Raw genomic sequence first — 27,679 nt, 5'->3', positions numbered from 1 at the left:
ACTCATCACTGCATTCTCTACCAGAGAGTTGGTGGGCCCTCTGTGATGTCATCACCGCATTCTCTACCAGAAAGTTGGTGGGCCCCCTGTGATGTCATCACTGCATTCTCTACCAGAAAGTTGGTTGGCCCTCTGTGATGTCATCACCGCATTCTCTACCAGAAGATACGTTGGCCCTCTGTGATGTCATCACCGCATTCTCTACCAGAAGATACGTTGGCCCTCTGTGATGTCATCACCGCATTCTCTACCAGAAGATACGTTGGCCCTCTGTGATGTCATCACCGCATTCTCTACCAGAGAGTTGGTGGGCCCTCTGTGATGTCATCACCGCATTCTCTACCAGAAAGTTGGTTGGCCCTCTGTGATGTCATCACCGCATTCTCTACCAGAAAGTTGGTTGGCCCTCTGTGATGTCATCACTGCATTCTCTACCAGAAAGTTGGTGGGCCCTCTGTGATGTCATCACTGCATTCTCTACCAGAAAGTTGGTTGGCCCTCTGTGATGTCACAGAGGTTGATACATTGCTATGTTTTCATTTATAAAGCCCTTTTACAAATATCTCCACTGTGCCTAACATCATTACTAAACTTTAGATATAGGAGTTACCACACCCGGTCTCAGGGATGGATAACTCTGGAAATTCCGTTGGTCTCTACTGAGTTAGGTAAATCAGCTTTTAGTTCCCTTGCAACGACGACGACGTGAGGAGGGCTTTATAGCCATGACGACGACGTGAGGAGGGCTTTATAGCCATGACGACGACGTGAGGAGGGCTTTATAGCCATGACGACGACGTGAGGAGGGCTTTATAGCCATGACGACGACGTGAGGAGGGCTTTATAGCCATGACGACGACGTGAGGAGGGCTTTATAGCCATGACGACGACGTGAGGAGGGCTTTATAGCCATGACGACGACGTGAGGAGGGCTTTATAGCCATGACGACGACGTGAGGAGGGCTTTATAGCCATGACGACGACGTGAGGAGGGCTTTATAGCCATGACGACGACGTGAGGAGGGCTTTATAGCCATGACGACGACGTGAGGAGGGCTTTATAGCCATGACGACGACGTGAGGAGCGCTTTATAGCCATGACGACGACGTGAGGAGCGCTTTATAGCCATGACGACGACGTGAGGAGGGCTTTATAGCCATGACGACGACGTGAGGAGCGCTTTATAGCCATGACGACGACGTGAGGAGGGCTTTATAGCCATGACGACGACGTGAGGAGGGCTTTATAGCCATGACGACGACGTGAGGAGGGCTTTATAGCCATGACGACGACGTGAGGAGCGCTTTATAGCCATGACGACGACGTGAGGAGCGCTTTATAGCCATGACGACGACGTGAGGAGGGCTTTATAGCCATGACGACGACGTGAGGAGGGCTTTATAGCCATGACGACGACGTGAGGAGCGCTTTATAGCCATGACGACGACGTGAGGAGGGCTTTATAGCCATGACGACGACGTGAGGAGGGCTTTATAGCCATGACGACGACGTGAGGAGCGCTTTATAGCCATGACGACGACGTGAGGAGCGTTTTATAGCCATGACGACGACGTGAGGAGCGTTTTATAGCCATGACGACGACGTGAGGAGCTCTTTATAGCCATGACGACGACGTGAGGAGCGTTTTATAGCCATGACGACGACGTGAGGAGCTCTTTATAGCCATGACGACGACGTGAGGAGCTCTTTATAGCCATGACGACGACGTGAGGAGCGTTTTATAGCCATGACGACGACGTGAGGAGCGTTTTATAGCCATGACGACGACGTGAGGAGCGTTTTATAGCCATGACGACGACGTGAGGAGCTCTTTATAGCCATGACGACGACGTGAGGAGCGTTTTATAGCCATGACGACGACGTGAGGAGCTCTTTATAGCCATGACGACGACGTGAGGGCTTTATAGCCATGACGACGACGTGAGGAGCTCTTTATAGCCATGACGACGACGTGAGGAGGGCTTTATAGCCATGACGACGACGTGAGGAGCGCTTTATAGCTATGACGACGACGTGAGGAGCGCTTTATAGCCATGACGACGACGTGAGGAGCTCTTTATAGCCATGACGACGACGTGAGGAGGGCTTTATAGCCATGACGACGACGTGAGGAGCGCTTTATAGCCATGACGACGACGTGAGGAGCGCTTTATAGCCATGACGACGACGTGAGGAGCTCTTTATAGCCATGACGACGACGTGAGGAGCTCTTTATAGCCATGACGACGACGTGAGGAGCGCTTTATAGCCATGACGACGACGTGAGGAGCGCTTTATAGCCATGACGACGACGTGAGGAGCGCTTTATAGCCATGACGACGACGTGAGGAGCGCTTTATAGCCATGACGACGACGTGAGGAGCTCTTTATAGCCATGACGACGACGTGAGGAGGGCTTTATAGCCATGACGACGACGTGAGGAGGGCTTTATAGCCATGACGACGACGTGAGGAGGGCTTTATAGCCATGACGACGACGTGAGGAGCGCTTTATAGCCATGACGACGACGTGAGGAGCGCTTTATAGCCATGACGACGACGTGAGGAGCGCTTTATAGCCATGACGACGACGTGAGGAGCTCTTTATAGCCATGACGATGACGTGAGGAGCGCTTTATAGCTATGACGACGACGTGAGGGCTTTATAGCCATGACGACGACGTGAGGAGCGTTTTATAGCCATGACGACGACGTGAGGAGCGCTTTATAGCCATGACGACGACGTGAGGAGCTCTTTATAGCCATGACGACGTGAGGAGCGCTTTATAGCTATGACGACGACGTGAGGGCTTTATAGCCATGACGACGACGTGAGGAGCGTTTTATAGCCATGACGACGACGTGAGGGCTTTATAGCCATGACGACGACGTGAGGGCTTTATAGCCATGACGACGACGTGAGGGCTTTATAGCCATGACGACGACGTGAGGAGCGTTTTATAGCCATGACGACGACGTGAGGAGCGTTTTATAGCCATGACGACGACGTGAGGAGCGTTTTATAGCCATGACGACGACGTGAGGAGCGTTTTATAGCCATGACGACGACGTGAGGAGCGTTTTATAGCCATGACGAATGATTTCAAAAGATGCATATCTCCTCCTACTAACTTTAAAGCATTTGTTCAGTTTGTATCTTTCACTTTATGATGATTGGAACCGGTTAGTGGTCATTTTGTGATAACTACACTGATTCTAATTTTGTAAAAATGTTATATTTATTTAAACCTTCTTCGGTTTTAGATTTTTTTTCTCTCGAAACGTTAACAATCCCAAATGTCGTTTAAAACGTTTACACCGGTAGGGCCTTCTGCTTGTCAGCGGGGGTCGAGGTATGGGGTGGGGGAGGTGAGACAGGCAGATCAGATGTAGACACTGTTAGTCTTCCATATGGGAATATTTCACATCACCTTTGTGTTCTACAGAGATGAATGCAGGAGGAGACCCATTTGAGCAAATTTTTAGAGGGGGGGAACCTCACCAAAACTTCACACTAAAGGGAGAGAAATCCCAGATTCAGTCACAGCTGTGCTAAGCCATGCCTTTAGGGCTCAGATTGTATGTGTTTAATCCTCCCTGACCTTCAGAGAGGGATTCCAAGACAGAAATCACCACTAAAATCCCCCAAAAGCCAACTTGCAGGGGGTCAATCAGAGGTTATCACTGATAATAATATGAATACTACACAACAACAACAAAAAAACGACATAAGCAAGTTTTCAAAAACTGGAAGCCTGAAGCAGCGAAGGGTGTGTGAGAACAAACTAATAGCTGGCCACCTTGACTATTTACATTGACCCCGCCCTTTTGTTTTTACACTGCTCGCTGTTTATTATCTATGCATAGTCACTTTTCAAATGACCTCATATAACCTGTACCCCCCCCCCCCGCACATTGACTCGGTACCCCCTGTATATATAGTCTTGTTATTGTTATGTAATTTTTTTTTTTTTTACTTTAGTTTATTTATTAAATATTTTTTAACTCTATTTCTTGAACTGCATTGTTAGTTAAGGGCTTGTAAGTAAGCATTTCACTAAGGTCTACACCGGTTATATTTAGCGCATGTGAGCAATAACATTTGCAGGGCGGGCTGGGTGAGAACATTAAAACCAACAGCTGAAACTGGGTGGGGTGGGTGAGCTGCCATTTGCATGGCTCTGTCTGGTGAGCTACGTGGGGTTAGGGCTTTGGTCTGTGTCCCAAATGGCACCCTATTCTCTATATATAGTGCACTACTTTTGACCAGGACCCATAAGGGAGGCCCATGGGGCTCTGGTCTAAAGTAGTGCAAGATGTAGAGAATAGACTTCCATTTGGGACGCATCCTAGAGGGGATTAAGCAACATATGGTGGAACCAAACAGCAGGGTGTGTAGAAGTAAATAAATACATGTTTTCATTCAGGGACCAGTGTGTGTGTGTGTGTGTGTGTGTGTGTGTGTGTGTGTGTGTGTGTGCACTTAGTTCAGTTGGCACTCTGCCATTTGTAGATGGACGACTGCTGCTCTCAAAGATAAAACATCTGTGTGTGTCTTTGAGATTGTCATTATTCCTTAAAGAGCGACTGCACTTCCTTATTTCGGCCACATTTTGAAGATAGGCTAAAACTGCTTCCCCAATAGAAATCCCCGATCACATTTGTAGGCGATGTCATGGCGACGTTGGCTAGCTAAGGTCATGCGTAGAAACACGTCATCGTGTCTAACGGTTGTCTGGCGCCAAACTGCGCCTCCGGGATTAGAAACCGATTGCACCTTAAGAAATGCTAGCAGCAAGGCCTCCCTAGTGGCGCAGTGGTCTAAGGCACTGCATCGCAATGCTTGAGGCGTCACTACAGACCAGGGTTCGTTCCTAGGCTGTATCATAACCAGCCGTGATCCGGGAGTTCCATAGGGCGGTGCACAATTGGCCCAGCGTCGTCCGGGTTAGGGGAGGGTTTGGCCGGGTTGGGGCTTTACTTGGCTCATCAGTCTAACAATCTTCCCGGGTCTTCCTTCACACCACCTGATAAGAGGTCCTGGATGGCAGAGAGCTTGGCCCCAACGATCTACTGGGGCTGTCCCCACCACCCTCTGTAACGCCATGCGATCGAGGGCGGTGATGCAGAGTGTCAAGATGCTCTCAATGGTGCAGCTGTAAAACGTTTTGAGAATTTGAGGGGACCATGCCAAACCTTTCAACCTCCTGAGGGGGAGGAGGGGGTCACACCTTCGCACGTGAGTGGACCATTATAATAAATAAACAAAACACTTTTACCCCATTTTCTCTCCAATTTCGTGATATCCAACTGGAAGTTACAGTTTTGTCCCATCGCTGCAACTCCCGTACGGACTCGGGATTGGCGAAGGTCGAGTGCCATGCGTCCTCCGAAACACAACCCTGATAAGCCGCAGTGCCCTCTTGACACACTGCTCGCTTAGTCCGCAAGCCAGCCGCACCAATGTGTCAGAGGAAACACCGTACAACTGGCGACCGAAGTCAGCTTGCAGGCGCCAGGCCCGCCACAAGGAGTCGCTAGAGCGCAGTGAGACATCCCGGCCGGCCAAACCCTCCCCCTAATCCGGACGACTCTGTGCCAATTGTGCACCGCCTCACGGGTCTCCCACTCACGGCCGGCTGTGACACAGCCTGGGATCGAACCGGGTCTGTAGTGATACCGCTGCGCCACTCAGGAGGCAAGTAGACCATTTTAAGTCCTTAGTCATTTGGACACAGAGGGACTTAAAGCTCTCGACCCGCTCCACTGCAGCCCTGTCGAAGTGGATGGGGGCGTGCTCGCCCCCTCGTTTACTGTAGTCCACGATCAGCTCCTTGGTCTTACTGACGTTGAGGGAGAGGTTGTTGTCCCGGCACCACACTGCCAGGTCACTGATCTCCTCCCTGTACGCCGTCTCATCGTTGCCGGTGATCAGGCCTACCACCGTCGTGTCATCAGCAAACTTGATGACAGTGTTGGAGTCGTGGGTGAACAGGGAGTAGGAGGGGACTAAGCACACACCCCTGTGGGGCCTCCGTGTTGAAGGTCAGCGTGGTGGCGGTGATGTTGCCTACCCTCACCACCTGGTGTCAGCCCATCAGGAAGTCCAGGTTCCAGTTCCAGAGGGAGGTGTTTAGTCCCAGGGTCCTTAGCTTGGAGGGTACTATGGTGTTGAACGCTGAGCTGTAGTCAATGAACAGTATTCTCATATAGGTATTCCTGTTGTCTAGGTGGGTGAGGGCAGTGTTGCTTGCAATTGAGATTGCGTCGTCTATGGATCTGTTGGGGCGGTATGCAAATTGGAGTGGGTCTATGGTGTCTGGGATGATGTGTGCCATAACCAGCCTCTCGAAGCACTTCCTGATTACAGATGTGAGTGCTACAGGGCAGTAGTCATTGTGTCTCGAAGCACTTCCTGATTACAGATGTGAGTGCTACAGGGCAGTAGTCATTGTGTCTTGAATTTTTTGAGAAGAGGAATGGCTTCAGTGACGTTTAGTCGTTTACAACTTTCTAACTATTACCAGTGTGTGTGTGTGTGTGTGTGTGTGTGTGTGTCTGTGTCTGTGTCTGTGTCTGTGTCTGTGTCTGTGTGTGTGTCTGTGTCTGTGTCTGTGTGTGTGTGTGTCTGGCAGTGTTTCATGGGAAATGATGTTCCTACTCAGGTCGCAGGGAGGACGCAAGATGCTCGTGAATGGATTTTGGAATATTGACAAGTTGCAGTTGGGATACAATTCCGCTCTGATCATCTTAAATTCTAATTTGTGGCGGACTCGAGTGGTTGACAGTATCAAACACATCAGCAAGTGGCCACTCCATTAAAGGGGCTTAGGGCCAAGCGTTATTTTAACATAACATTGGCTGAGCGTTGTCTTATGTAAACAAGTCTGAAGCGCTGCGTAAAATGGGCAGGTCTGTCTGCCTGTCTGGAGATTCGGACTGCTCTGATTGGATAGAGCACACACAGCTGATTCTCTCGTATTAGTGGGCCCTGGGCAGGATGGTAACCCATACCCTCCCAGTAAGTCATGACAAAACACACTTCGTGGCCAACTTATCCTATTTCCACTTTTGTAGTCAATTTTGACACTAGAATAAATGTTGCCGACTCATATCAATGAACCCTTAGGCGGTTTAAAAACAGAGAAGTTGGTTCTAAGGGGCAGTTGACCTTTAACCTTGTCCATGAGGTTTGTGTCAACTCAAGAATGTGCCAACTGGACCACTGAAATCACACACACCAGAAGAACATAGAACCCAGGGCTCTAAAGTGCGGGCCAATGGGGTTGCATCATAATATTTTGCTGTGCGACCAATAGTTTTAGGAGCCCTGTGCGACAACACAAACATCTCAACTAGGGAAAACCTCTCCCAGATAATAGTTGTAGTAATGATAAAGCGTCGCTGTATCGTTGTTATTTCCCAGTGTCCTGGAGAAAGAAGTGAGCGCAGATTCGATAGCGCCATTGGTTGGACCATTACTACAGCGGCTTCCTTCTAGCCCGACCAGGTTAAAAGATCTGACCCATTTTTATCTTCCGATAGCGGATCCGCCGGGACCGTATTGTACATTCAGAAACCGTTCTAAAACGGCTTATTATTTTAACGTTAACAAAACGGGTAACTTTGCCACTATATGCAAACATCTGGGAGGCAGAGAAAGAAAGGACAGGGGACATTTTCTTCAGGAAGTCGATCATACGAACGAACGAACGACAGATCTCTTGCACGACATCGACATAAACCTGACATTTTCTGACAGTGTTACAATTTCCAACGTAACTCAACGTAGAAACCTAATTTCAATGACAGATATTCGTATCAACATTTTAGGCTTTTCTAATAAACGAAAATGTCTTTAGTGTTACATGTCAGTTTCTAGGGCATAACATGTGCTTCAAAAGCAACTAGAATTCATATTAGGCCCAATATAGGCTGTATTAGCAGTCAATTTATACAAACTTATTCTCATGTGGTGCTCCTAACTTTCTTTCTTTTTTAAACTTAGGAGCACCACTTGCTATAAATTAGAGCCCTGGGTGCACCTTGTGTACGGAGCAAATTAGAGCCCTGGGTGCACCTTGTGTACGGAGCAAATTAGAGCCCTGGGTACACCTTGTGTACGGAGCAAATTAGAGCCCTGGGTGCACGGAGCAAATTAGAGCCCTGGGTGCACCTTATGTAAGGAGCTTTGACTGAAATCACACCAACAGCCAGTAATATCAGACAGAAATAAATGGAAACTCTTCTACCTGTGCAGTAAGACACTAATAAACAAATGTATTTATTACAGTTAAAACACTTGTATATAACAAAGTAAATAAGTAACCCCCCCCCCCCCCCCCCCCCCCCCCCATGATCCAAACCTTGCCCATTGGGCACAGGGTGGTTGGCGGTCAAGGCACTGGGTGCCACAAATCACACCAGATAAGGATAAGTTAGACTCATTAGGATAAGTCAGTTAGACTCATTAGGATAAGTCAGTTAGACTCATTAGGATAAGTCAGTTAGACTCATTAGGATAAGTCAGTTAGACTCATTAGGATAAGTCAGTTAGACTCATTAGGATAAGTCAGTTAGACTCATTAGGATAAGTCAGTTAGACTCATTAGGATAAGTCAGTTAGACTCATTAGGATAAGTCAGTTAGACTCATTAGGATAAGTCAGTTAGACTCATTAGGATAAGTCAGTTAGACTCATTAGGATAAGTCAGTTAGACTCATTAGGATAAGTCAGTTAGACTCATTAGGATAAGTCAGTTAGACTCATTAGGATAAGTCAGTTAGACTCATTAGGATAAGTCAGTTAGACTCATTAGGATAAGTCAGTTAGACTCATTAGGATAAGTCAGTTAGACTCATTAGGATAAGTCAGTTAGACTCATTAGGATAAGTCAGTTAGACTCATTAGGATAAGTCAGTTAGACTCATTAGGATAAGTCAGTTAGACTCATTAGGATAAGTCAGTTAGACTCATTAGGATAAGTCAGTTAGACTCATTAGGATAAGTCAGTTAGACTCATTAGGATAAGTCAGTTAGACTCATTAGGATAAGTCAGACTCATTAGGATAAGTCAGACTCATTAGGATAAGTCAGACTCATTAGGATAAGTTAGACTCATTAGGATAAGTTAGACTCATTAGGATAAGTTAGTTAGACTCATTAGGATAAGTTAGCTAGACTCATTAGGATAAGTTAGCTAGACTCATTATGATAAGTTAGCTAGACTCATTAGGATAAGTTAGTTAAACTCATTAGGATAAGTTAGTTAAACTAACTGGATCCACAAAAGGGTTCATGTACCGTAGTTTGAAACATAAACCTCTTACCTGGCAAATGGAATATAAGAGATGCTGTACCTGAAAGAGAAAACAGGGGGGGGAAAGAGTGAGTATATACCGTACAGGTGTACTATACAGGTATAGTATCAGGTAACCTATATTACAATATACAGGTATAGTATCAGGTAACCTATATTACAATATACAGGTATAGTATCAGGTAACATATATTACAATATACAGGTATAGTATCAGGTAGCCTATATTACAATATACAGGTATAGTATCAGGTAACATATATTATAATATACAGGTATAGTATCAGGTAATCTATATTATAATATACAGGTATAGTATCAGGTAACCTATATTACAATATACAGGTATAGTATCAGGTAACCTATATTACAATATACAGGTATAGTATCAGGTAACCTATATTACAATATACAGGTATAGTATCAGGTAGCCTATATTACAATATACAGGTATAGTATCAGGTAACCTATATTACAATATACAGGTATAGTATCAGGTAACCTATATTACAATATACAGGTATAGTATCAGGTAGCCTATATTACAATATACAGGTATAGTATCAGGTAGCCTATATTACAATATACAGGTATAGTATCAGGTAGCCTATATTACAATATACAGGTATAGTATCAGGTAACCTATATTACAATATACAGGTATAGTATCAGGTAATCTATATTATAATATACAGGTATAGTATCAGGTAACCTATATTACAATATACAGGTATAGTATCAGGTAACCTATATTACAATATACAGGTATAGTATCAGGTAATCTATATTATAATATACAGGTATAGTATCAGGTAATCTATATTACAATATACAGGTATAGTATCAGGTAACCTATATTACAATATACAGGTATAGTATCAGGTAATCTATATTATAATATACAGGTATAGTATCAGGTAGCCTATATTACAATATACAGGTATAGTATCAGGTAACCTATATTACAATATACAGGTATAGTATCAGGTAGCCTATATTACAATATACAGGTATAGTATCAGGTAACCTATATTATAATATACAGGTATAGTATCAGGTAGCCTATATTACAATATACAGGTATAGTATCAGGTAACCTATATTATAATATACAGGTATAGTATCAGGTAGCCCATATTATATGTATAGTATTGGCAGCATACTGATTGGCAGCATACTGTAACAGTGGCAGCCTATCAGACGATTGCAGGTGTGGCTTATTGGAGGCATAGCTTTCAGCGAGCTCTTTTTGGTGTCTCCCATTAGAGGAAACGTCATCAGTAGTCGTCACACAGTGCTTTACAGATACCCAGTCTAAAACCCCAAAACTGCAAGTCAGTAGTACCCAGTCTAAAACCCCAAAACTGCAAGTCAGTAGTACCCAGTCAGTAGTACCCAGTCTAAAACCCCAAAAGTGCAAGTCAGTAGTACCCAGTCAGTAGTACCCAGTCAGTAGTACCCAGTCTAAAACCCCAAAACCCCAAACACAGCGCGTGTCTGTCCAGCCGAGAGACTATACAACACAGAGCGTGTGTCTGTCCAGCCGAGAGACTATACAACACAGAGCGTGTCTGTCCAGCCGAGAGACTATACAACACAGAGCGTGTGTCTGTCCAGCCGAGAGACTATACAACACAGAGCGAGTGTCTGTCCAGCCGAGAGACTATACAACACAGAGCGTGTGTCTGTCCAGCCGAGAGACTATACAACACAGAGCGTGTGTCTGTCCAGCCGAGAGACTATACAACACAGCGCGTGTCTGTCCAGCCGAGAGACTATACAACACAGCGCGTGTCTGTCCAGCCGAGAGACTATACAACACAGCGCGTGTCTGTCCAGCCGAGAGACTATACAACACAGCGCGTGTCTGTCCAGCCGAGAGACTATACAACACAGCGCGTGTCTGTCCAGCCGAGAGACTATACAACACAGAGCGTGTGTCTGTCCAGCCGAGAGACTATACAACACAGAGCGTGTGTCTGTCCAGCTGAGAGACTATACAACACAGAGCGTGTCTGTCCAGCTGAGAGACTATACAACACAGAGCGTATCTGTCCAGCTGAGAGACTATACAACACAGCGCGTGTCTGTCCAGCTGAGAGACTATACAACACAGCGCGTGTCTGTCCAGCTGAGAGACTATACAACACAGAGCGTATCTGTCCAGCTGAGAGACTATACAACACAGCGCGTGTCTGTCCAGCTGAGAGACTATACAACACAGCGCGTGTCTGTCCAGCTGAGAGACTATACAACACAGCGCGTGTCTGTCCAGCTGAGAGACTATACAACACAGCGCGTGTCTGTCCAGCTGAGAGACTATACAACACAGCGCGTGTCTGTCCAGCCGAGAGACTATACAACACAGAGAGCGTGTCTGTCCAGCTGAGAGACTATACAACACAGAGCGTGTGTCTGTCCAGCTGAGAGACTATACAACACAGAGCGTGTGTCTGTCCAGCTGAGAGACTATACAACACAGAGCGTGTGTCTGTCCAGCTGAGAGACTATACAACACAGAGCGTGTGTCTGTCCAGCTGAGAGACTATACAACACAGAGCGTGTGTCTGTCCAGCTGAGAGACTATACAACACAGAGCGCGTATCTGTCCAGCTGAGAGACTATACAACACAGAGCGCGTATCTGTCCAGCTGAGAGACTATACAACACAGCGCGTGTCTGTCCAGCTGAGAGACTATACAACACAGAGCGTGTCTGTCCAGCTGAGAGACTATACAACACAGCGCGTGTCTGTCCAGCTGAGAGACTATACAACACAGAGCGAGTGTCTGTCCAGCTGAGAGACTATACAACACAGAGCGAGTGTCTGTCCAGCTGAGAGACTATACAACACAGAGCGTATCTGTAATAAGGCTGAATCCCCTTCGTGTGGCCGTAAATAAACCACCCCCCCCCTCCCCCTCCCCCTCCCCTAAAAGAAGATCCATGCCTTTTGCGGCCAAAGTGGCCGTTGTGCCCTTGGGCTGAAAATAATAATTATAAAAATTCCCTTCTCTTGGCTGCCAATCGCTGTGCTCCGAAGCACCTCTCACTCACATGGCTCGCTCAGATATCTTAATTCTTATCAGCCCAATGCCCGTCACGTGATCAGGTGACTTCTAACCAGGCGTCTCAGCTAAGAAGTAGGCTACAAGTGAAGACGGACGCAACAGCGCGCGTCCTTCTAATTGAATTCCAAGGCGTATATCGAATACGTTAGAAGAACCCGTCTAAATTTCCTTTGTCAGCCAACAAGACGAGTAACGAACAGCATAAACACTAGTCTACGTTAATCTACTAATCGCCCATAGTCCAAAAGTTAACCATATTCTATTGGTCAACTTGTCCTTCTGTGCAATAAATAAATATTCCAAACATACTGTAGTCTGGGACAGTTGTGGGAAGCGATAGATCCCAAGTTAATACAACCACTGCACATCAAAAAAACACTTTTAAAAAGCAAATGAGACTGAAGCAACAGATCAGAACGTTTAGCTTAAAAATGTTGATAAAGTAGTTAGGCAATTTATTCACATTATAAGTGCAGCAATACGCAGTAAGCACAAATGTTTAGCGGGAAAACAGCATTCTCAAAAGTGACTGCAAATATGATTATACAAGTAGTGCTTTATTACAAAAAGGTGTGTTTAAAATTGTGAAAATTATCTTCCCCAAACTTCACGCCACCTATGTATGCCAGTTAGGCTCTACACCAGTTGTAAAACGGATTAGGCTCTACACCAGTTGTAAAGCGGATTAGGCTCTACACCAGTTGTAAAGCGGATTAGGCTCTACACCAGTTGTAAAGCGGATTAATGCGCTTAATTTTAAGAAGTTAATTTGGCCACTTTAGTTGTGATACAAACCTTATCAAAACATACAGGCATATGGACTAGGCTACACGAGGTGTGCGACTATGATTTGCCATACTGCACACAAGCTGGGCATCATTCACAGGTGATAAGATATCAATCACAAATGACAGGCTAATATTGTCACCCATCAGACTATTTCTAATTTAATCTGGTCTTTACATATTATTTAGTATATGTGTGTGAAATTAGTTTTGATTTAGAATGGACCCTTATCATGCATCGGTCTGGAAACGGGGGCATGGAAAAAAATAATATATGCACTTAAATAGCAATGGAGGACGCTTTTCCTGTGGTTTATTTTCATGCCAGCCAGGTAGGCTATATTCCTGTTGTAAAGAGAAGCAATGGGCTTAGTATTAGGAAAGTTGATAAATACATATAGTAGGTCTAGCCTATAGAAAGCTGATGGGATCCTCCTCTTTTTAGTAGAGGCCATCACTCCATTTTCTCATGCTATTACATAGCCTATAGAAATGTATAGCAACACGGGCTCTCATGAAGTGTTTGATTAGATTTTCAATTACATATGCATTGATGTCAGTGACAATAGAGTGCTGAGTACCAGGCAGTTAGCAAGTTTGGTAGACTACTAATGACCATCAGCAGCATCAGAGCTTGGAGAAGCCTAATCATGACTCGTGACCGCCGGTGTAACAGCCCTAGGCCAGAGTGTGCAATGCGGTACTGAATGTGTCCGTCTGTCACTTTGATTACTCCAACTTGTCTCTCGACCTGTGCACCTACGTTGTAATCTTTCATTCATAGGCTAGGTTGTAGCAACCTCATGATGGGTACAGGGAAAATTACAGTATCATGTAGGTGCCTAAACCTATCACTGTTACATTGAGCTGGGTGAATGGAATATGAATGACAGTAACCTAAACCTATCACTGTTACATTGAACTGGGTGAATATGAATGACAGTAACCTAAACCTATCACTGTTACATTGAACTGGGTGAATATGAATGACAGTAACCTAAACCTATCACTGTTACATATGAACTGGGTGAATATGAATGACAGTAACCTAAACCTATCACTGTTACATTGAACTGGGTGAATGGAATATGAATGACAGTAACCTAAACCTATCACTGTTACATTGAACTGGGTGAATATGAATGACAGTAACCTAAACCTATCACTGTTACATATGAACTGGGTGAATATGAATGACAGTAACCTAAACCTATCACTGTTACATTGAACTGGGTGAATGGAATATGAATGACAGTAACCTAAACCTATCACTGTTACATTGAACTGGGTGAATGGAATATGAATGACAGTAACCTAAACCTATCACTGTTACATTGAACTGGGTGAATGGAATATGAATGACAGTAACCTAAACCTATCACTGTTACATTGAACTGGGTGAATATGAATGACAGTAACCTAAACCTATCACTGTTACATATGAACTGGGTGAATATGAATGACAGTAACCTAAACCTATCACTGTTACATTGAACTGGGTGAATGGAATATGAATGACAGTAACCTAAACCTATCACTGTTACATATGAACTGGGTGAATGGAATATGAATGACAGTAACCTAAACCTATCACTGTTACATTGAACTGGGTGAATATGAATGACAGTAACCTAAACCTATCACTGTTACATTGAACTGGGTGAATATGAATGACAGTAACCTAAACCTATCACTGTTACATTGAACTGGGTGAATAGAATATGAATGACAGTAACCTAAACCTATCACTGTTACATTGAACTGGGTGAATATGAATGACAGTAACCTAAACCTATCACTGTTACATTGAACTGGGTGAATATGAATGACAGTAACCTAAACCTATCACTGTTACATATGAACTGGGTGAATGGAATATGAATGACAGTAACCTAAACCTATCACTGTTACATATGAACTGGGTGAATATGAATGACAGTAACCTAAACCTATCACTGTTACATATGAACTGGGTGAATGGAATATGAATGACAGTAACCTAAACCTATCACTGTTACATATGAACTGGGTGAATATGAATGACAGTCATCCAATATGCTGTAATAGAAATAAGGCCATGTTCATCTGAAACAGCACTGACTGCCACTGGATGTGAGACTATGGGTATACTGTGTAGGCACCTGATCTGAGCCATACAGCAGACTAGGAATATATCAGATTAGGGGAAGAATCAATGTAACCTGTGTTTGTTACCCCCCCCACTTTGGTTCTGAAATCATTATTAGCCACTAACTAACTTGTGTTTGATCAAGTAATGTACCAATATTTATCATTTATAAAATTAGCTACAACATAGCCAATAATTATATAGCACAATGTTGGATTTTACCCCCACCGTTTCCAGACTGATGCATGATAATGGTCCATTCTAAATCAAAACTAATTTCACACACATATTATTTAGTATATGTAAAGACCAGATTAAATTAAGAATAGTCTGATGGGTGACAATATTAGCCTGTCATTTGTGATTGATATATTATCACCTGTGAATGATGCCCAGCTTGTGTGCAGTAAGGCAAATCATAGTCGCACACCTCTTGTAGCCTAGTCCATATACCTGTATGTTGTATCACAACTAAAGTGGCCAAATTAACTTCTTAAAATTAAGCGCACTAATCCCCATCTCAAAATCGAATGGTTTTGAAAATGTTTAACAGAGAGGAAGAGAAGCGAGGTCTTCCTCAGCAGGTGGGGTTGTTTCTGATGCTCACCAAGCCAGGAGTTTTTAATATAGGAGGTCAATGAGTGTGTCGAATCTGGTCAACAACAAATAAAATGGAGTGGCTTATTTGCTACGTTTATAAATTGAAGTTTCTTAATGCTTAGGTTGTTACGAGTATAAGTTGGACACATGACACCCCGGGCAACTTTGAGCAAAATAAATAAATAAATAAAAACACACAAATCGGAGTTCTCTCGAGACGGCTATAGATATTCACGGCTATAGATAAAGCATCTCGCTCCACTGAATACAGGTGGTTGATGTCGACAATCCTCATCGAATATTAAAAATTAAAATAAATATTCAACTAAATGAGATGTATCCACCAACCTAAAGAGAAGAATAGTTGAGAGCCCACCGTGCCGCTTTGTGGACAACGACGGCCATTGTTAGGGGGCGTAGAGACAAGCATCTTCTTGTCAGCACATCCATAAAAACTTTTTTTTTTTTTTTAAAGTGACCTTCTTTTTCTTCCTCCCACTTTAGCAGTGCGTCTCGCAAAAGTGATTCCTCGTTATGAAATGATCAAATTAAAGCCCGTTTATTTAAATGATCATATACTGTACACTGATTGTTTAAAGCAAAACCATTGCTGATGATGTTGAACCTGAACAAACACAAATATATATATTGTAAGCCCTCTTTCAGCAGTAGGCTATAGCCAGATGAGAGTAGAGGTTGTCACCCAACTCATAAAGCCTAATATTGCGTAAGCCATTGTAGAATTTGAATGCTGAAGGTACTGCCGACCTCGTGTTGGTCACCGCGTGAAGCTAGGCACATCTACAGACTGTCACTAGGCTCCTGATATTCCCTGGGGCTGCTAGGCACATCTACAGACTGTCACTAGGCTCCTGATGTTCCCTGGGGCTGCTAGGCACATCTACAGACTGTCACTAGGCTCCTGATATTCCCTGGGGCTGCTAGGCACATCTACAGACTGTCACTAGGCTCCTGATATTCCCTGGGGCTGCTAGGCACATCTACAGACTGTCACTAGGCTCCTGATATTCCCTGGGGCTGCTAGGCACATCTACAGACTGTCACTAGGCTCCTGATATTCCCTGGGGCTGCTAGGCACATCTACAGACTGTCACTAGGCTCCTGATGTTCCCTGGGGCTGCTAGGCACATCTACAGACTGTCACTAGGCTCCTGATATTCCCTGGGGCTGCTAGGCACATCTACAGACTGTCACTAGGCTCCTGATATTCCCTGGGGCTGCTAGGCACATCTACAGACTGTCACTAGGCTCCTGATATTCCCTGGGGCTGCTAGGCACATCTACAGACTGTCACTAGGCTCCTGATATTCCCTGGGGCTGCTAGGCACATCTACAGACTGTCACTAGGCTCCTGATATTCCCTGGGGCTGCTAGGCACATCTACAGACTGTCACTAGGCTCCTGATATTCCCTGGGGCTGCTAGGCACATCTACAGACTGTCACTAGGCTCCTGATATTCCCTGGGGCTGCTAGGCACATCTACAGACTGTCACTAGGCTCCTGATATTCCCTGGGGCTGCTAGGCACATCTACAGACTGTCACTAGGCTCCTGATATTCCCTGGGGCTGCTAGGCACATCTACAGACTGTCACTAGGCTCCTGATATTCCCTGGGGCTGCTAGGCACATCTACAGACTGTCACTAGGCTCCTGATATTCCCTGGGGCTGCTAGGCACATCTACAGACTGTCACTAGGCTCCTGATATTCCCTGGGGCTGCTAGGCACATCTACAGACTGTCACTAGGCTCCTGATATTCCCTGGGGCTGCTAGGCACATCTACAGACTGTCACTAGGCTCCTGATATTCCCTGGGGCTGCTAGGCACATCTACAGACTGTCACTAGGCTCCTGATATTCCCTGGGGCTGCTAGGCACATCTACAGACTGTCACTAGGCTCCTGATATTCCCTGGGGCTGCTAGGCACATCTACAGACTGTCACTAGGCTCCTGATATTCCCTGGGGCTGCTAGGCACATCTACAGACTGTCACTAGGCTCCTGATATTCCCTGGGGCTGCTAGGCACATCTACAGACTGTCACTAGGCTCCTGATATTCCCTGGGGCTGCTAGGCACATCTACAGACTGTCACTAGGCTCCTGATATTCCCTGGGGCTGCTAGGCACATCTACAGACTGTCACTAGGCTCCTGATATTCCCTGGGGCTGTTAGGCATGTAAAATGGCTGATATTCCCTGGGGCTGTTAGGCATGTAAAATGGCTGATATTCCCTGGGGCTGTTAGGCATGTAAAATGGCTGATATTCCCTGGGGCTGTTAGGCATGTACATGACTGATATTCCCTGGGGCTGTTAGGCATGTACATGACTGATATTCCCTGGGGCTGTTAGGCATGTAAAATGGCTGATATTCCCCTGGGGCTGTTAGGCATGTAAAATGACTGATATTCCCTGGGGCTGTTAGGCATGTACATGACTGATATTCCCTGGGGCTGTTAGGCATGTACATGACTGATATTCCCTGGGGCTGTTAGGCATGTACATGACTGATATTCCCTGGGGCTGTTAGGCATGTACATGACTGATATTCCCTGGGGCTGTTAGGCATGTAAAATGGCTGATATTCCCCTGGGGCTGTTAGGCATGTAAAATGACTGATATTCCCTGGGGCTGTTAGGCGTGTAAAATGGCTGATATTCCCTGGGGCTGTTAGGCATGTAAAATGGCTGATATTCCCTGGGGCTGTTAGGCATGTAAAATGACTGATATTCCCTGGGGCTGTTAGGCATGTAAAATGACTGATATTCCCTGGGGCTGGTAGGCATGTAAAATGGCTGATATTCCCTGGGGCTGGTAGGCATGTAAAATGGCTGATATTCCCTGGGGCTGTTAGGCATGTAAAATGACTGATATTCCCTGGGGCTGTTAGGCATGTACATGACTGATATTCCCTGGGGCTGTTAGGCATGTAAAATGGCTGATATTCCCCTGGGGCTGTTAGGCATGTAAAATGGCTGATATTCCCCTGGGGCTGTTAGGCATGTAAAATGACTGATATTCCCTGGGGCTGTTAGGTGTGTAAAATGGCTGATATTCCCTGGGGCTGTTAGGCATGTAAAATGGCTGATATTCCCTGGGGCTGTTAGGCATGTAAAATGGCTGATATTCCCTGGGGCTGTTAGACACGCAAAATGGCTGATATTCCCTGGGGCTGTTAGACACGCAAAATGGATGATATTCCCTGGGGCTGTTAGGCATGTAAAATGGCTGATATTCCCTGGGGCTGTTAGGCATGTAAAATGACTGATATTCCCTGGGGCTGTTAGGCATGTACATGACTGATATTCCCTGGGGCTGTTAGGCATGTACATGACTGATATTCCCTGGGGCTGTTAGGCATGTACATGACTGATATTCCCTGGGGCTGTTAGGCATGTAAAATGGCTGATATTCCCCTGGGGCTGTTAGGCATGTAAAATGACTGATATTCCCTGGGGCTGTTAGGCATGTACATGACTGATATTCCCTGGGGCTGTTAGGCATGTACATGACTGATATTCCCTGGGGCTGTTAGGCATGTACATGACTGATATTCCCTGGGGCTGTTAGGCATGTAAAATGGCTGATATTCCCTGGGGCTGTTAGGCATGTAAAATGGCTGATATTCCCTGGGGCTGTTAGGCATGTAAAATGCCTGATATTCCCTGGGGCTGTTAGGCATGTAAAATGCCTGATATTCCCTGGGGCTGTTAGGCATGTAAAATGCCTGATATTCCCTGGGGCTGTTAGGCATGTAAAATGGCTGATATTCCCTGGGGCTGTTAGGCATGTAAAATGACTGATATTCCCTGGGGCTGTTAGGCATGTAAAATGACTGATATTCCCTGGGGCTGTTAGACATGTAAAATGGCTGATATTCCCTGGGGCTGTTAGACATGTAAAATGGCTGCAAAATGACTCGTAGATCAATGACTGTCAACACTGATACAAACCTAGTTTGACACTGAAGGAGAAGACGCATCAGTTGTACATCTGCAATTCGTAATGTCCGATTGAGCCGACATATACGGATTGAATGCCCTGTTAAGTGGAGTGTTACTTACCATGTCATAGCCAAGAACTGTAGAATGCAGAAGATGATGGCCAATCCCTTCTTTCCCCACTACAGAGACAGAGAGAACGTCACGTCTGTTCTCAGACAACGGTGTTGTACATTTGTTATAGTGTATTAGGCCAGTGTTTCCCCCCCCCAACTCAGTCCTGGGGTTCCCAAGGAGTGCACATTTTGGTTTTAGCTGTGGTATTACACAGATGATTTAAATAAATCAACTCATCGTCAAGCTTTGATTTACAAGCATTTCGCTACACTCGCATTAACATCTGCTAACAGTGTGTATGTGACAAATACAATTTGATTTGAATCAGCTGTGTAGTGCTACGACAAAAAAAAAAACTAAATTCTGCACCCCAGTTGGGGACCCCAAAACGGAGTTTAGGGAAACGCTGCCATAGGGTCACGATGTTGGCTACTGAACTGTATCAGAGGCGTTCAAATACTTACCCAGAAAACTGCACAAAGCGTCAAAATGAGACAGAGCTGGAGGCAGAAAGAGAAAAACTCAAATTAAAAAAACAACTTTTAAAAATATGGATTAAATGAATGAATTATCTGATTCATCTTCTCGTGGAGGGATTTACTTCAGATTACCACTCGGCTTTGAGCCCTAAAGGCAGATCAACTTTAAAAAGATGGAATCCGCATTAGTGAAAACAACGCCACTGTTCGCCCCCCCCCCCCATTAGTGAAAACAACGCCACTGTTCGCCCCCCCCCCCATTAGTGAAAACAACGCCCCCGCCCCCCCCCATTAGTGAAAACAACGCCACTGTTCTCCCCCCCCATTAGTGAAAACAACGCCACTGTTCGACCCCCCCCCATTAGAGAAAACAACGCCACTGTTCACCCCCCCCCATTAGAGAAAACAACGCCACTGTTCGCCCCCCCCCCCCATTAGTGAAAACAACGCCCCCCGCCCCCCCCCATTAGTGAAAACAACGCCACTGTTCGCCCCCCCCCCCCCATTAGTGAAAACAACGCCACTGTTCGCCCCCCCCCCCCCATTAGTGAAAACAACGCCACTGTTCGCCCCCCCCCCCCCCCATTAGTGAAAACAACGCCACTGTTCGCCCCCCCCCCCCCCCATTAGTGAAAACAACGCCACTGTTCGCCCCCCCCCCCATTAGTGAAAACAACGCCACTGTTCGCCCCCCCCCCATTAGTGAAAACAACGCCACTGTTCGCCCCCCCCCCCCCCCCCCATTAGTGAAAACAACGCCACTGTTCGCCCCCCCCCCCATTAGTGAAAACAACGCCACTGTTCGCCCCCCCCCCATTAGTGAAAACAACGCCACTGTTCGCCCCCCCCCCCATTAGTGAAAACAACGCCACTGTTCGCCCCCCCCATTAGTGAAAACAACGCCACTGTTCGCCCCCCCCCCCCCCCCATTAGTGAAAACAACGCCACTGTTCGCCCGCCCCCCCCATTAGTGAAAACAACGCCACTGTTCGCCCCCCCCCCCCCCATTAGTGAAAACAACGCCACTGTTCGCCCCCCCCCCCATTAGTGAAAACAACGCCACTGTTCGCCCCCCCCCCATTAGTGAAAACAACGCCACTGTTCGCCCCCCCCCCCCATTAGTGAAAACAACGCCACTGTTCGCCCCCCCCCCCATTAGTGAAAACAACGCCACTGTTCGCCCCCCCCCCCCATTAGTGAAAACGCCACTGTTCGCCCCCCCCCCCCCATTAGTGAAAACAACGCCACTGTTCTCCCCCCCCATTAGTGAAAACAACGCCACTGTTCTCCCCCCCCCATTAGTGAAAACAACGCCACTGTTCGCCCCCCCCCCATTAGTGAAAACAACGCCACTGTTCGCCCCCCCCCCCATTAGTGAAAACGCCACTGTTCCCCCCCCCATTAGTGAAAACAACGCCACTGTTCTCCCCCCCCATTAGTGAAAACAACGCCACTGTTCCCCCCCCCCATTAGTGAAAACAACGCCACTGTTCTCCCCCCCCATTAGTGAAAACAACGCCACTGTTCGCCCCCCCCCCCCCCCATTAGTGAAAACAACGCCACTGTTCTCCCCCCCCATTAGTGAAAACAACGCCACTGTTCTCCCCCCCCATTAGTGAAAACAACGCCACTGTTCCCCCCCCCCATTAGAGAAAACAACGCCACTGTTCGCCCCCCCATTAGTGAAAACAACGCCACTGTTCGCCCCCCCCCCCCCCCATTAGAGAAAACAACGCCACTGTTCGCCCCCCCATTAGTGAAAACAACGCCACTGTTCGCCCCCCCCCCCCATTAGTGAAAACAACGCCACTGTTCGCCCCCCCCCCTCCCCCATTAGTGAAAACAACGCCACTGTTCCCCCCCCCCCCATTAGTGAAAACAACGCCACTGTTCGCCCCCCCCATTAGTGAAAACAACGCCACTGTTCGCCCGCCCCCCCCATTAGTGAAAACAACGCCACTGTTCGCCCGCCCCCCCCATTAGTGAAAACAACGCCACTGTTCTCCCCCCCCCATTAGTGAAAACAACGCCACTGTTCTCCCCCCCCCATTAGTGAAAACAACGCCACTGTTCTCCCCCCCCCATTAGTGAAAACAACGCCACTGTTCTCCCCCCCCCATTAGTGAAAACAACGCCACTGTTCTCCCCCCCCCATTAGTGAAAACAACGCCACTGTTCTCCCCCCCCCATTAGTGAAAACAACGCCACTGTTCTCCCCCCCCATTAGTGAAAACAACGCCACTGTTCTCCCCCCCCATTAGTGAAAACAACGCCACTGTTCGCCCCCCCCCCATTAGTGAAAACAACGCCACTGTTCGCCCCCCCCCCATTAGTGAAAACAACACCACTGTTCGCCCCCCCCCCCATTAGTGAAAACAACGCCACTGTTCGCCCCCCCCCCATTAGTGAAAACAACGCCACTGTTCGCCCCCCCCCCATTAGTGAAAACAACGCCACTGTTCACCCCCCCCCCATTAGTGAAAACAACGCCACTGTTCGCCCCCCCCCCATTAGTGAAAACAACGCCACTGTTCGCCCCCCCATTAGTGAAAACAACGCCACTGTTCGCCCCCCCCCCATTAGTGAAAACAACGCCACTGTTCGCCCCCCCCCCCATTAGTGAAAACGCCACTGTTCGCCCCCCCATTAGTGAAAACAACGCCACTGTTCCCCCCCCCCATTAGTGAAAACAACGCCACTGTTCTCCCCCCCCATTAGTGAAAACAACGCCACTGTTCGCCCCCCCCCCATTAGTGAAAACAACGCCACTGTTCGCCCCCCCCCCCATTAGTGAAAACGCCACTGTTCCCCCCCCCATTAGTGAAAACAACGCCACTGTTCTCCCCCCCCATTAGTGAAAACAACGCCACTGTTCCCCCCCCCCATTAGTGAAAACAACGCCACTGTTCTCCCCCCCCATTAGTGAAAACAACGCCACTGTTCGCCCCCCCCCCCCCCCCCCCCATTAGTGAAAACAACGCCACTGTTCTCCCCCCCCATTAGTGAAAACAACGCCACTGTTCTCCCCCCCCATTAGTGAAAACAACGCCACTGTTCCCCCCCCCCATTAGAGAAAACAACGCCACTGTTCGCCCCCCCATTAGTGAAAACAACGCCACTGTTCGCCCCCCCCCCCCCCCCATTAGAGAAAACAACGCCACTGTTCGCCCCCCCATTAGTGAAAACAACGCCACTGTTCGCCCCCCCCCCCATTAGTGAAAACAACGCCACTGTTCGCCCCCCCCCCCCCCTCCCCCATTAGTGAAAACAACGCCACTGTTCCCCCCCCCCCCATTAGTGAAAACAACGCCACTGTTCGCCCCCCCCCCCCATTAGTGAAAACAACGCCACTGTTCGCCCGCCCCCCCCATTAGTGAAAACAACGCCACTGTTCTCCCCCCCCCATTAGTGAAAACAACGCCACTGTTCTCCCCCCCCCATTAGTGAAAACAACGCCACTGTTCTCCCCCCCCCCATTAGTGAAAACAACGCCACTGTTCTCCCCCCCCCATTAGTGAAAACAACGCCACTGTTCTCCCCCCCCCATTAGTGAAAACAACGCCACTGTTCTCCCCCCCCCATTAGTGAAAACAACGCCACTGTTCTCCCCCCCCCATTAGTGAAAACAACGCCACTGTTCTCCCCCCCCCATTAGTGAAAACAACGCCACTGTTCTCCCCCCCCCATTAGTGAAAACAACGCCACTGTTCTCCCCCCCCATTAGTGAAAACAACGCCACTGTTCGCCCCCCCCCCATTAGTGAAAACAACGCCACTGTTCGCCCCCCCCCCATTAGTGAAAACAACGCCACTGTTCGCCCCCCCCCCATTAGTGAAAACAACACCACTGTTCGCCCCCCCCCCCATTAGTGAAAACAACGCCACTGTTCGCCCCCCCCCCCATTAGTGAAAACAACGCCACTGTTCACCCCCCCCCCATTAGTGAAAACAACGCCACTGTTCGCCCCCCCCCCCATTAGTGAAAACAACGCCACTGTTCGCCCCCCCCCCCATTAGTGAAAACGCCACTGTTCGCCCCCCCCCCATTAGTGAAAACAACGCCACTGTTCGCCCCCCCCCCATTAGTGAAAACAACGCCACTGTTCGCCCCCCCCCCATTAGTGAAAACAACGCCACTGTTCGCCCCCCCCCCATTAGTGAAAACGCCACTGTTCGCCCCCCCCCCCATTAGTGAAAACAACGCCACTGTTCGCCCCCCCCCCATTAGTGAAAACAACGCCACTGTTCGCCCCCCCATTAGTGAAAACAACGCCACTGTTCGCCCCCCCCCCCCCATTAGTGAAAACAACGCCACTGTTCGCCCGCCCCCCCCATTAGTGAAAACAACGCCACTGTTCTCCCCCCCCCCATTAGTGAAAACAACGCCACTGTTCTCCCCCCCCCATTAGTGAAAACAACGCCACTGTTCTCCCCCCCCATTAGTGAAAACAACGCCACTGTTCTCCCCCCCCCATTAGTGAAAACAACGCCACTGTTCTCCCCCCCCCATTAGTGAAAACAACGCCACTGTTCTCCCCCCCCCATTAGTGAAAACAACGCCACTGTTCTCCCCCCCCCATTAGTGAAAACAACGCCACTGTTCTCCCCCCCCCATTAGTGAAAACAACGCCACTGTTCACCCCCCCCCCCATTAGTGAAAACAACGCCACTGTTCACCCCCCCCCCCATTAGTGAAAACAACGCCACTGTTCGCCCCCCCCCCCCATTAGTGAAAACAACGCCACTGTTCGCCCCCCCCCCCATTAGTGAAAACAACGCCACTGTTCGCCCCCCCCCCCATTAGTGAAAACAACGCCACTGTTCGCCCCCCCCCCATTAGTGAAAACAACGCCACTGTTCGCCCCCCCCCCATTAGTGAAAACAACGCCACTGTTCGCCCCCCCCCCATTAGTGAAAACAACGCCACTGTTCGCCCCCCCCCCATTAGTGAAAACAACGCCACTGTTCGCCCCCCCCCCATTAGTGAAAACAACGCCACTGTTCGCCCCCCCCCCATTAGTGAAAACAACGCCACTGTTCTCCCCCCCCCCATTAGTGAAAACAACGCCACTGTTCTCCCCCCCCCATTAGTGAAAACAACGCCACTGTTCTCCCCCCCCCATTAGTGAAAACAACGCCACTGTTCTCCCCCCCCCATTAGTGAAAACAACGCCACTGTTCTCCCCCCCCCATTAGTGAAAAACAACGCCACTGTTCTCCCCCCCCCATTAGTGAAAACAACGCCACTGTTCTCCCCCCCCATTAGTGAAAACAACGCCACTGTTCTCCCCCCCCCATTAGTGAAAACAACGCCACTGTTCGCCCCCCCCCATTAGTGAAAACAACGCCACTGTTCGCCCCCCCCCCCATTAGTGAAAACAACGCCACTGTTCGCCCCCCCCCCATTAGTGAAAACAACGCCACTGTTCGCCCCCCCCCCCATTAGTGAAAACAACGCCACTGTTCGCCCCCCCCCCCATTAGTGAAAACAACGCCACTGTTCGCCCCCCCCCCCATTAGTGAAAACAACGCCACTGTTCGCCCCCCCCCCATTAGTGAAAACAACGCCACTGTTCGCCCCCCCCCCCATTAGTGAAAACAACGCCACTGTTCGCCCCCCCCCCCATTAGTGAAAACAACGCCACTGTTCGCCCCCCCCCCCCCATTAGTGAAAACAACGCCACTGTTCGCGCCCCCCCCCCCCCCCCCCCCCCCCAGCGTCTTTGTTATTGTTTTGTTGATGAAAACGGAGGGGAGGAGCATCTGACAGCAAGGTCCAAATATATTCTGCTGTCCTATCGAGCGTGCAACACTGTTCGTTGTATCGCCGTCGTTGTATCTCCAAAAAAACGGACGTGGCACTTTCACCAATTAAAAGGATTCCCGCTTTGAAGTTGTAGTATTTAGTCGTGGAAAAAACGAACGGCTGACCTAAACTAATGGCCTAAATCCACCAACAGTTTAAGAGCAGATGTATCACGCAACACGGAGAAAAAAATAACTGTCTTAAAAAGGAGAGAACTGCTGAATCCATTAAGACCTACATAACAGAATGATTCTTTAAAAAAAAAGTTGCAATGTAATATTTAACAGCCAGTTTTTTTTGTCATTTAAAATAATGTTTATCAATTATCATTTTTGACAAATATAGACTAACTTAGAAATGCCTTGTGCTTAGCAACATCTATCCAGCCACATCCCTCGGTTACGGGATTACTTGCAACGATTGTGATATATGTGGTTGTTTAAAACTTACATTAGTTGACTAGGACATTACACTTGTGTGTGTTATGTATTATGTAATTTTTACAATGTCAAATAAACTCGTTTACAATACATAGAGTACAGTAGGTAGTTACCAGCACAACACAGGTGGCTATCAGTCTGGTGGGTTCAAACATTCTCTTCAGCTGTTTCAGAGGTCCCATCAGGAAACAGGTGCTGCAGACACATGCAGGAAAACACAACGGTTTTTTAAAAAAACGTAGAAAATAAAATGTCACATGGATTTGAATTTCTATGATTTATTATGTTGGAAAAGACTACATATTGTTCAAAACAGCCCAGAGAAATGAAAACGGGTTGTTGTTGCTGATATTAAAATGTATATATATATATGAGAAGACTTTGACATGGATTCAACACAACACTAAAAAAAACAGACAAGCAAAAATAAAGCATTCTAATTTCAAATGTTAATAGATTTTCTGTGGCTGGGATTATAATAAGCCATGTATACTGAACAAAATCTAAAAACGTAACAACTTCAACGATACGGAGTTACAGCTCATTTAAGGAAATCAGTCAATTGAAATAAATTCATTAGGCCCTAATCTATGGATTTCACATGACTGGATAGGGGCACAGACATAGGTGGGCCTGGGAGGACATAGGCCCAGCCACTGGGGAGCCAGGCCCAGCCGCTGGGGAGCCAGGCCCAGCCGCTGGGGAGCCAGGCCCAGCCGCTGGGGAGCCAGGCCCAGCCGCTGGGGAGCCAGGCCCAGCCACTGGGGAGCCAGGCCCAGCCAATTAAAAATCAGGTTTTCCCCCACAAAAAGGCTTTATTATAGACAGAAATACTCCTCAGTTTCATCAGCTGTCTGGGTGGCTGGTCTCAGACGATCCCCGAGGTAAAGAAGCCGGTGGTGACTGGGCTTTCTCTGTACTGGGATCAGTTTATACACTGGCCACCGTCACACTGTCTCTTTACAGTCTTT

General features: G+C 47.4%; 1 protein-coding gene across 2 annotated transcripts in view; it reads right to left on the bottom strand.

Moving 5' to 3' along the window:
- Nucleotides 1-27,679, bottom strand: part of sft2d1 (SFT2 domain containing 1) — a 56,523-nt gene that overhangs the window by 4,880 nt on the left and 23,964 nt on the right. The window contains exons 4-7 of one of the 2 annotated variants that reach the window (XM_038975253.1): nt 26,822-26,903; nt 20,449-20,484; nt 19,991-20,049; nt 9,332-9,361 (exon numbers count right to left, since the gene is read on the bottom strand). In XM_038975253.1, coding sequence (XP_038831181.1) covers nt 9,332-9,361; nt 19,991-20,049; nt 20,449-20,484; nt 26,822-26,903 — 207 coding nt within the window. The remainder of the gene's footprint in view (nt 1-9,331; nt 9,362-19,990; nt 20,050-20,448; nt 20,485-26,821; nt 26,904-27,679) is intronic. The other variant, XM_038975254.1, reaches the window with a different exon arrangement.

The sequence above is a fragment of the Salvelinus namaycush genome, chromosome 35 (assembly GCF_016432855.1).
Source record: "Salvelinus namaycush isolate Seneca chromosome 35, SaNama_1.0, whole genome shotgun sequence".
Classification (NCBI taxonomy): Eukaryota; Metazoa; Chordata; class Actinopteri; order Salmoniformes; family Salmonidae; genus Salvelinus; species Salvelinus namaycush.
Note: the sequence above shows the minus strand (reverse complement) of the source record. Positions and strands in the feature narration are given on the sequence as shown.